Consider the following 9584-nt stretch of genomic DNA (forward strand, 5'->3'; position numbering starts at 1 on the left):
GTGACTGATTTGAGACAAGTGAGCATTAAGGTTCAGTATTGCATCACTGATTCCCTTATTCCCTTTCCTTAACAGGAGGGAGTTTATGTTTACGGTCTGTACCTGGATGGCGCTGGCTGGGACAGGAAAAACATCTATCTCATTGAGTCCTCACCCAAAGTGCTTTTTACACCTTTGCCTGTCATCCACATGTTTGCCATCAACTCCACTGCCCCGGTGGATCCTAAACTCTATGTCTGCCCCATCTACAAGAAACCAAGGCGCACAGACCTCAATTACATCACAGCTGTGGTGTTGCCTACCGTCCAATCACCAGACCACTGGATCTTGCGTGGGGTTGCCCTTCTCTGTGATATTGCATAAAAGATAGCTGCATGTCTGTGATATTGATTAAAGGGCAAATAAATACCTCTGTTTCTATATGTCAAACGTCTGTCAAGACGTATGCTTAATATAAGATAGTTACTATTATACTGCAGTGCAAAATGTAAGTATTACTCAAAAAAGTAAGATTCAGAATGGACAGTCTACTAGTTGACAAATCAGGTAGTGTCAGTGACCTCTCAATTGTTGCAGTTAAATTACATGTTAATTGAAAATCTGATCACTGCCACGCTGCTGAAATACTTCACTCTGGGAGGTCTGGATGCTGTTGGTAAGTATAGTAATCCTGTTAATATCATAACCTGATAATATTTTTTCCACCTGACATAAAGGCTAATAACAAAATTCTTCAGAAGTTATATTAATGCTGACACGTTTTGTTTTATGTTATTATAGGACAAGAGTAGAGATAAAGCTAGAAAGCCAACCACCAGACCACTCAGGCTTACATTCATTCCAGCATTGAAATGCAGGTAACTCATGTTGGAGAGAAGCCAAAACAAGACTATTAGTGATTACATATCTTTGTACTGCACCTAATTCTGAATCAACACTAACTGCAGTACAGATGTACAGTAATGAGAGAAAATGTACAGAAGTCTCGTTGTGACTTAAATTGCTGCACTGGATAACTCTGTTTACGTCTTATGTCTTTTAGAGGCAGAAGAGGGGGAAGAAGCCCATCACTTCTACAAACTTCTATAAACACATGGGCTGTTGATAGGAGTCTTTCAAAACCAGTTAGTACAGAGTTAAAGGTAAGTTGCAGATGCTATTGTAATAGCTAACAGATTATTTTGAGAGAGCACTGACAGTGTTAGTGTAGAACAATATACTGCATATTTGGCAAACAAAGAAAAATCCAAAAACAGCTATGCAGTCTGTAATTTAAAAAGAAATACATATTTGCAGATATACAATGGCAAAGAGGCAAAGACACTCAAGCTGTGTGATTGTCTGTGTTAAAAAACAAACCTGGTATTGTTTGTCTAGTTTCTCTATAGTTACATTCAGCACTTACTAATATGATTTCTCAAGATCAGTATTAGGGTTAGTTAGGCATTTATTAGTCAGTTAAGCTTAAGAATAGTTACAGGAGGTGAATTTTAGTCAATGCAATCAAAGCAAAATTAAGCAATTAATGTGTGCCAGTGCATGGCATGCACATGTGTGTAAGGCAAGTAAGAGGAGTGTTGTTTGAGTGACATGTGCTTCTCCTCAAAGTTAACACTTGGGTGAAGACGAGCAACTGGCGCCAGCCATCAACCCCCCGACCCCCCACCCTCTGAGTGATCTGCAATTATGTCAAGAGGGGAAAAATGGTGTCCCTTTGAAAAGTGTTCTTAATCAAACCCAATTAATTCCGCTCCTTTCCCTTATTATTTCCACCATGGACCACGTCCCGCCAGTCAGCCTGTTAACTAGAGCCCAGGCCCCAGCGAAGGTCATGCTTGGCCAAGCAAAATAACATAATAATGTGTGTAATTAATTACTAGTTCTGAGTGCATCCCTTGCAATTTCTGGATGTTGCTACATTAAGTCTTTTTGACAAAAGTGTTTGAGAGAGGGTTATCACCAAATACAGCATAGTCAGACACTCTTCATCTACATCCTTCCACTACTTTACTACCGCCCAGGCATGTAAATGGTATTTACCCAGTTTCTCTCCTTGCAAAACTTAAGTATAGCAATTAACAGCAGGGCAGAGAGAGAAATAACTTTATTAGGTGCATTATGCCCCATCTAAGGCAGTTTCATAGTGCAGAGGTGCTAAGAGTCCTGCATATTATTTTGTAAACCTTTATGATTTTGTCACCCAAGCCAAGATTCGTCTGCTCGTCACGGGCAAAATGTCCATCGCTCAAACACTAGTATTAATCTCACAGACAAGTCTGTCAACAGTTAACATATACAGTGTAGACAGTGACTAAAACACATTCATGCTATTTTATTTTCTAAATGTGTCCTTAAGGGTTTAAGCTGTAGCTCCATTAAACATGTTAAAAACTAGGGCAGTTTGGTCCTATTTTAAATGAAAACAGCTTATAAAACTACTGTTTCAGTTTTAAACTATTTTCTGTGAAGTATTGACAGACACATCATATATATCAACTTCACAAAAAATTGATGGATATTAAGTTTAGGTTGTTTACCTACTAGTACACTGTTGCCAAGTACTTAGATACAAAACAGACCGCTATTCAAACTTCCATCCCAAAATAAATTGGGGCAGTTAAGCCACACAGGCTACTGGAGGGCAATTAGAGCTTGAGCCCTTGTGGCCTCTGGAGCCTAGCAGGCGGGGCCTCCTGACACCCCTGGTTGGGCCTGATGGAGTGGAGCTTCATCTGCCTAACGGCCTGGCAAAGCTCCACAGGCCTGGGCGGACACAACAGGCCTCCATCAGGCCAGCTTGCTCTGTCACAGCTTACATGGCCTATTGTACGCCAGCGCTCATTAACAGCACTAAGTCATGTTGGTGGCTCACTAATGGATGGGTGGAAAGAAAAACAAAATCCACAATCAGAGTGCTTCTACAGTAGTGCTACTGCAACTTTATTCTGTGTTTTGCACATGAAATATGAATGTCACAATTTAAAAACTTGAAAGAACTAGAAATTAGTATATAATTATATTGAAAACCAATGAAAAAAACATCCACACACATTTAGAGATGTTTCTTCTAGCAAAAAGAAATGTTCCTTTTTATTTCTTTGGCCTTTTCGTCCACTGTTGTCAACAGGGACTATAACAAAATAAACAACACAACCTATAAAAATGACAATGAGTGTATGACAGTATAATCTGTATATCATGACCTTTAGAAAATTCCATGAAATACAGATAATTCATGAAAATTTGAAATGGTGTGGATGATAAGTCTTCCTTACACTTCATCATGGTGTCCAGAGTGGCCCTTAGTGGCAGAAGTTTGTCTCAAAGCATTGGCAGTGTACTGTGTTACCCTTAGGTAGGTACTATTGATATTGATTGATTTAGGTATTGATAAATTAGAGGAAAACATGAATAGATTCTTTGCATGTTCCTGTTCCCTCAAGTCCATGAAATAAGATGTAATTTGATTTATTTCAACAGCCAAGAGCTTATGCATCAATTGAATGCACGCATTCCAAGTGCAAACACAGTATAAAAAAAGACACACCCAGTACCACCATGACCTTATGTCTCTCATCAACGTCAGTGCAACGTCACCTCCTTCTAGTTGTGATGTGAGTGGTTACATCAAACTGTGCTATTTCCATAAGTAAGAGAGGCTGCCAGCACCTATTAACTTTCTCACTTTAAGTCCACCTGACTTAAGTGAATATTTTGTCAACAATGCTGTGAGAATCATCCTTTACCAGTAAGGATTAAGATTAAGACTATGCATAATAAAGAGCAACGCTGACACGTAGTGCTGTACCAGTAAATTAGAAATAATACAAATTGGCAAATTTGAGGGGAGTTAATCAGGTCTTGAAAAGGGTTTTTCTGGGGCATTCTGTCTATGGCTAAGAATCCGAGGTTAATCGCTTTAAAAGCAGTAATTAGGTGTTAAGAGGTATGCTTGTCTGTTTAAATTAGCCTCCAAGCCAGATTACACTCTGTGACTTCCGATAACCTCCCCCATCAGGACTCCATGCTTTTCCAAAGGCCATTTTGATGATTTGAATAAAAAAAACAAAAAAACATTCATATTGCCTTTAAACCCAAATCAAAGTGAAATTAAGAAAATGATATGCTGCTGAGTAAAATGGACAAAGAGAAAACCCAACCAGGCAGATATACAGGGTGAAAAACTACATTTATAATAAAACTATCTAGTTCTAAAGGACTAGATACCAACAAACACCCTCAAAGCTCAGTGCAGTGATCATTACTGTAAACCTCATGTTATCATGTCAGGGGTGCAGGACAGTCTTATATCCAGGTATCTGCAGACAGAGTTAGGATTGGTATTATGTTTTTGATAAAGTATATAACAGAAATGGTCAGGATACCACTCGATTAAGACAGCAAACTTGTATAAATGTGTTAAAATCTGTCATCAAGTAATAACTCAAAATGCAAAAATGTTGCTACTACCCACCACATGACTCTACTTAGCCTCTCATATACTGTACTGTATTTCAGTTTGTCAGTATTTGTTAGAAGTATACAGAGTTAACACTGACACAAATTTAAAGTGTTGAAACATTCACGTTGAGGATTTTCTCTCACTCAAACAAAAAAGTCTGTTCCCAAATATTTTGAGTTAAACCAAACCAAGAGGTTTGATCATTTTTCCTTGGGGCTAAAAAATGGTTCATTCAAAATTAATTACATTTTAATTAAGGTGATTTTTTAATCACAAGAAGTTCATTTTGAGAGTTGCTTATTAGCATCAGTGAAAAAAACGCAGACTTTCAAACTCCTTTGGTGTCATTTATCCTTCACTGATATATGAAACAAACAGTGGAAAAGCAGTCTGTAAACATTCACAGGAGCGGCTCAAAACCCAGTCCACAGTGCCTCTCACCAAATCACATGTGCTGCCAGGTTTTATCCATTGATTGAATGTGCTCTTTGGCCTTCATCCTGAGCGCTGCAATGCTGGAACTCCTGTCGTCCTCCATTGGGTATTTGTCATTGAAGCTGGGAGTGCACTGGTAGGGAGGTGGGCCCATGGGCTGCATACCTTGGACCATGCCAGGTGGGGTGTTGAGGAAGCTGTGGCTGGGATAGGCGGGCTGCAGGCCTTGCGGTGAGCTGATGAACCCTGGAATTGTATGCATAGGTGTGGCACTGGAGATGGGCGAGGTCAGCCAGGGATCTAGGGGCATTGGGTTAGCCACTGGGCCAGCATTGGGGGGCATTGGGGGACGACTGAATGATAACATGGGAGAATCATGGAGCTTCATGGTGCTAGTGTCCATCTTTTCTTGACGTCTCCACTTGGCCCTTCGGTTCTGGAACCACACCTGGACACAGACATGAAGCAAGATGAGACTGCAGTGAGGGATTTGTACTGCCTCCAAGTCTGTGTTTTCTGATGCTACTCTTACGTAGCGCAGAAGTCAGAAACCTTCAAATATTTTTTTCCATTCAGAGGTAGTATCTTTAGTAAAAATGGATTTGGAGGTTGGAGGAGTGGTTTTGTGATATGTGTTTACAGCTTATCTCATGATAAAGGTGTTTTGTTGAAAGTTAGGATAGCACACAATCTTTACCTGAACTCGAACCTCAGGCAAGTTGACCTTCATTGCCAACTCCTCGCGGCTGTAGACGTCTGGGTAGTGGGACTTCTCAAAGGCTCGCTCCAGCTCATGAAGCTGATAGGTAGTGAAGGTGGTGCGGTTTCTTCTGTGTTTCTTTTTAGTGTGCTCTTCCTCTTTTATGGTCTCTGGAGACTCCTCAGCAACGTCCATGTCCTTCTGCAGGTCGCTCATTTCTCCATCACACTTGTCTCCAGAAAAAAGGTCAGATTCTTAAAAAAAGAGAGAGGATACATACATACGTTTTAGATTTTGTTCAGCTGTCTTTTTATTAAATTCACTATTATTTAGTAAATGACCAATATCATCATCATCTGTAATTTTTTCGACATTAGGGATTTTACACCATTAACACCTATCAGAATCAAAGAAACATTTTTAAACAACCAACTGGTGTGCAACTGGTATCAAGCCAGTAAGCAGTTCTTAAATTTGGCAGCACTACCATCTTGACAAATCTTATTTGGCTGAGTAAAGCCAAGGATGTGAGGACAGAGTAAGGAGGAGCTAAAAGAGCAATTAAGGATCTTTGAGACAGGACTAAAACCACAAAGTCGAACCTTTCACAAGGACAAGGAGTCCAGTTTAGGGACAGTTATGTTTATTATCCCACTAACAACTTAAAAGTAAAGAGTTATAACATGCATATTAGTGAATCTGAGAAATGACACCTCAAAGCCACTTTTAATTTTTCCAAAACCTTTTTTTTTTATTGTTTCACTTATTCTGGAATTAGTCATGTCAGTAAAACCTAAGAAATAACTTACAGTACAAGTAAAACTTTTCTTCACTACCTTCCTATCAATTAAATAATGAATCAATTACATTTGATCTACTATTTATTGTCTTTTATCTAGTTTTAAGACAAAAACATGTTACCAGAAGAAAACATATGTGATTGTTGATCATTTCAAAATAAATGTAACATTTAAATATACAGTCTGATCAAAAAGTGAAATTTTAACTCTTCTCCTCAATGATAAAACAGCTTAATGACTGATGACCCTTTATAGTGTTGAGGGTTTGTGCACCCCAGGGGTTTGCCAAGTCCAGATGACATCACGTCTTTCACTGAATTCTTCCCCCGAAGTAATCCCATAGTAACAGATGCTACCAGTTAAAGCTGCAAGTGCCCGCCTCCTCTAATCTAACAAGGGACTTTAGGTGGCTTCTGTGCAGGCTGAGTAAACCGTCATAGTCCAGATTGTGTCTTCCAAGAAATTGATGTAGAGCAAGTGAGCCATGTGTGTGATGCACCAAAGCTTGTTAATCATACCAAATCGCTTAAGGCAGTATGGTCAACAGATCATTGGTTTGGAATAAGGATGGCAAATAGCAGAAGCTTTGTGTTCAAAGTAGGTTGTTGTGATAATAAATTATGATTGTTTTACAGGTCCCAATTACACCATGAATATAGAATGAGTGGGATGATGGCTTTTTATACATTTTTCGGAATAATATTAAAAAATGTTTTCCGTGCCTATGGCCTTATAAACTGTGAGTTAAATATAAACATATAAACATAAAAGCCTTAATTAATGATAATCTAAATAATAAATAAATAGATAAATGTATGTCCAGACAATAAACACCCCCATAGAGGAATGCAGTCAAAAAATTGTAATGTCTATAGTACAAATTGCCATTTCAATTACCAAAAGTGTGGTAATGAGAAGTATAAGATAATAATAGTAAAAGATAATAATAGTAAGTAAAAGATAATACTCCATGAAATCTTGCTCCTTAAATGTTTACAGTAAGTTTCTTAATATGTGTCTCCAATGAAAGTGAAACCAACAGAAAATAAGCACTAGAATACCCAAGAAAATACAAATCAGCCCTGTCCCATACAGTAATCCACTTCTCCACTGTCCATTGCTCCTCCACTGGACAGAAATGCTTGTTCCTAGCTCACCCACTGGCTCCTGTCTCTCGTACTGCTCGCATGCTGTATGTTGCAGCTATGATGATTAACTTTATGTTTTTCAGCCTCTGGAGCAATTGCCTTGCAGGCTAAATTCTTCAGTCTTCAGTTTTTAGTCCACTGGATCCGTATGAAATCTTTTAAGCAGGCCACACTCAGGCATGGCTACTCAGTGACAATATGAGTGGAAACTGCTTATGGATTATGTAAGTGTCCATACTTCTGCAGCACTGTATTGTTGTGTTCACTTTGTACCTTTTTACAAGGTCTGCAGTATTAATTTTAAATTACCAAAAGAGCTCTATCGTTTTTATAATCTTTTTCAAAGAATATAGCAATATTGTATTGGATGACCTAAGCATACAGTATGTCAATAGGTTCCTGATATTTATAGTATTTTTAAGATACAAGTATTTGTAAAACAAAACTGTTTGTTTGAAAATTTAAAGTATCTTAACAACACTCAAGTAACTAATGTACAGTAGGTTGTAATGGCTGGCAACAGGCTGATTTCACCGGCTGCCTAACCTCTTTTTTTCCAGCCAGACCCACCAGTGGGTCCATACCCAACAACAACCAGTTGTGTTGACAGGCATTATTCGAATCAACAGAGCATTGTTTTAAATTTGCTCAACATCTGAAAATTTCCAAGTAAAACAAATAATAATGGACCTTTCTCACGATCAACATATAGTGGGAAGAGCAGAGGTGCAACTAATGACATTAATCTTGGCTCTCTTCCATTCAGGTGTGTCAGTAAGTGATGATACCTTGGCTGGGGCACTAAAACACCTGAATGGAATGTAACTGTCGCTCATATTAGTGGCTACATGTGTGTTGACAAATCAAAAGAGCAACCTGTTACAAGGGAATGTATGACAAATGTTGAACACATTTAATATATATGAAGCTGATATAAAACGGCAGCTGTAATAATAATAGTAATATTAATGCAACTCAATCAATGCAATGCAACGTTTTTTTCAGGATAGCTTGGACACTCATGTGCAAAGCTACAAGTTTATCATTATCTTGAAGTTTTACACAAGACACATTTGTCATTAGTCCATCTTTCTTTGTCTGCCCTTTATATTTCTGTTATGTTAGCACATAAACATAAAATCACTAAAAGGAAGTACTACCTCCATTTTTACTCACCACGCTTTCCAATAATCAGGTAACTCATTTTGACAGTGGTTGCTAAAATGTGACAGTGGATTTCTGGTCCAGAAAACTGTGTGGGACTATTGTGTATGAGACTCTGACAAGCTTAGTGCGGCTCTAGTTCCACTTATTGCATTGTTAAAGGCGAAATTCCCGTAACTTATTATGATCCTGAATAAATGTGTCAGAGTTTTTTTGCCTGATGAAGACTCACCATGGTAGGAAGAGTGTTGGGAGCTGTCACCCAGTTCTGGAAGGTGCCTGTAGGGGTCTGATGGGATCTGTTTTTCAGGGTGCTGTGGGTTTTCTCCATTGGCTTTTTGGCTGTCATTATCTCCTACCGAATGGAGTAAAGGGTCCTGGTCTTTAGTGAATCCCAGTATGACATCGATACTGTGGACCCGGCCTCCGCTGCTTGACCCAGCACCTTTTGCCATGTCATAGTTGTCCAAGCAACTATCGTCCACTATTCCCAGGGTATCCATTGACAAATGCATTCGATCCTTTGGAGACACTTTCTCTCTTCCTTGTCAGAAAAACAACTAAATGCTACAAAGTGAGAGAAGGCAAAGCATCTGTTGTACAGAGCTCTTGTTCTGCTTCACTTGCAATAGAGCAGAGTTATGTGAAGCTGAGGGCTGTGTCTTTCAAACTTCTGTGAGGTTCAGTATGTTGTTTCCACAAAAGCAGAACAAACTCACATCTTTGTCTGCAAGAAAAAAAAGACATAACAATTACAGAAAGTAAAGAAAGTAAGTTAGTCGCTTAATAGCAGTACAGCCTGTTTTTACATGCCAGAGTCATAGTGGAAATTAGACATGTTAACATGACATGAGATATGTATTAGTTATCAAGTT

General features: G+C 38.8%; 2 protein-coding genes across 4 annotated transcripts in view; one reads left to right on the forward strand and one right to left on the reverse strand.

The window, feature by feature from the left end:
* The window catches only part of LOC108884179 (dynein axonemal heavy chain 8), a 32068-nt gene extending 30888 nt beyond the window's left edge, over window positions 1-1180 (forward strand). For 2 of the 3 annotated variants that reach the window (XR_001960994.2, XR_001960995.2), the window contains exons 93-95: window positions 76-655; window positions 781-857; window positions 1043-1180. Coding sequence is in view for 1 of the 3 variants with exons in the window: in XM_018677877.2 (XP_018533393.1) it covers window positions 76-363 (288 nt within the window). In the remaining 2 variants the exon portion in view is untranslated. Of the gene's footprint in view, window positions 1-75; window positions 740-780; window positions 858-1042 lie in introns of those variants that run through there. The other variant, XM_018677877.2, reaches the window with a different exon arrangement.
* A 1324-nt stretch (window positions 1181-2504) lies between these two features.
* rx2 (retinal homeobox gene 2) lies at window positions 2505-9224 on the reverse strand. The gene is made up of 3 exons (XM_018677875.2): window positions 8942-9224; window positions 5595-5851; window positions 2505-5345 (listed from the first exon to the last, which is right to left on the reverse strand). Exons 1-3 carry the CDS (start codon window positions 9222-9224, stop codon window positions 4908-4910), a joined length of 978 nt encoding a protein of 325 aa, XP_018533391.1. The 3' UTR covers window positions 2505-4907.
* Between the last annotated feature and the right edge of the window lie 360 nt (window positions 9225-9584).

This window comes from Lates calcarifer, linkage group LG4 (assembly GCF_001640805.2).
Source record: "Lates calcarifer isolate ASB-BC8 linkage group LG4, TLL_Latcal_v3, whole genome shotgun sequence".
Lineage (NCBI taxonomy): Eukaryota > Metazoa > Chordata > Actinopteri > Centropomidae > Lates > Lates calcarifer.

Excerpts from the sequence above, each read along its gene's own strand:
- rx2 (XM_018677875.2), bottom strand. The coding sequence starts at position 9,224 with ATGCATTTGTCAATGGATACCCTGGGAATAGTGGACGATAGTTGCTTG. Across the intron at positions 5,852-8,941 it reads CCAACACTCTTCCTACCATG|AATCTGACCTTTTTTCTGGA; the intron begins GTGAGTCTTCAT and ends TCTTTTTTTAAG. Across the intron at positions 5,346-5,594 it reads TGCCTGAGGTTCGAGTTCAG|GTGTGGTTCCAGAACCGAAG; the intron begins GTAAAGATTGTG and ends GTCTGTGTCCAG.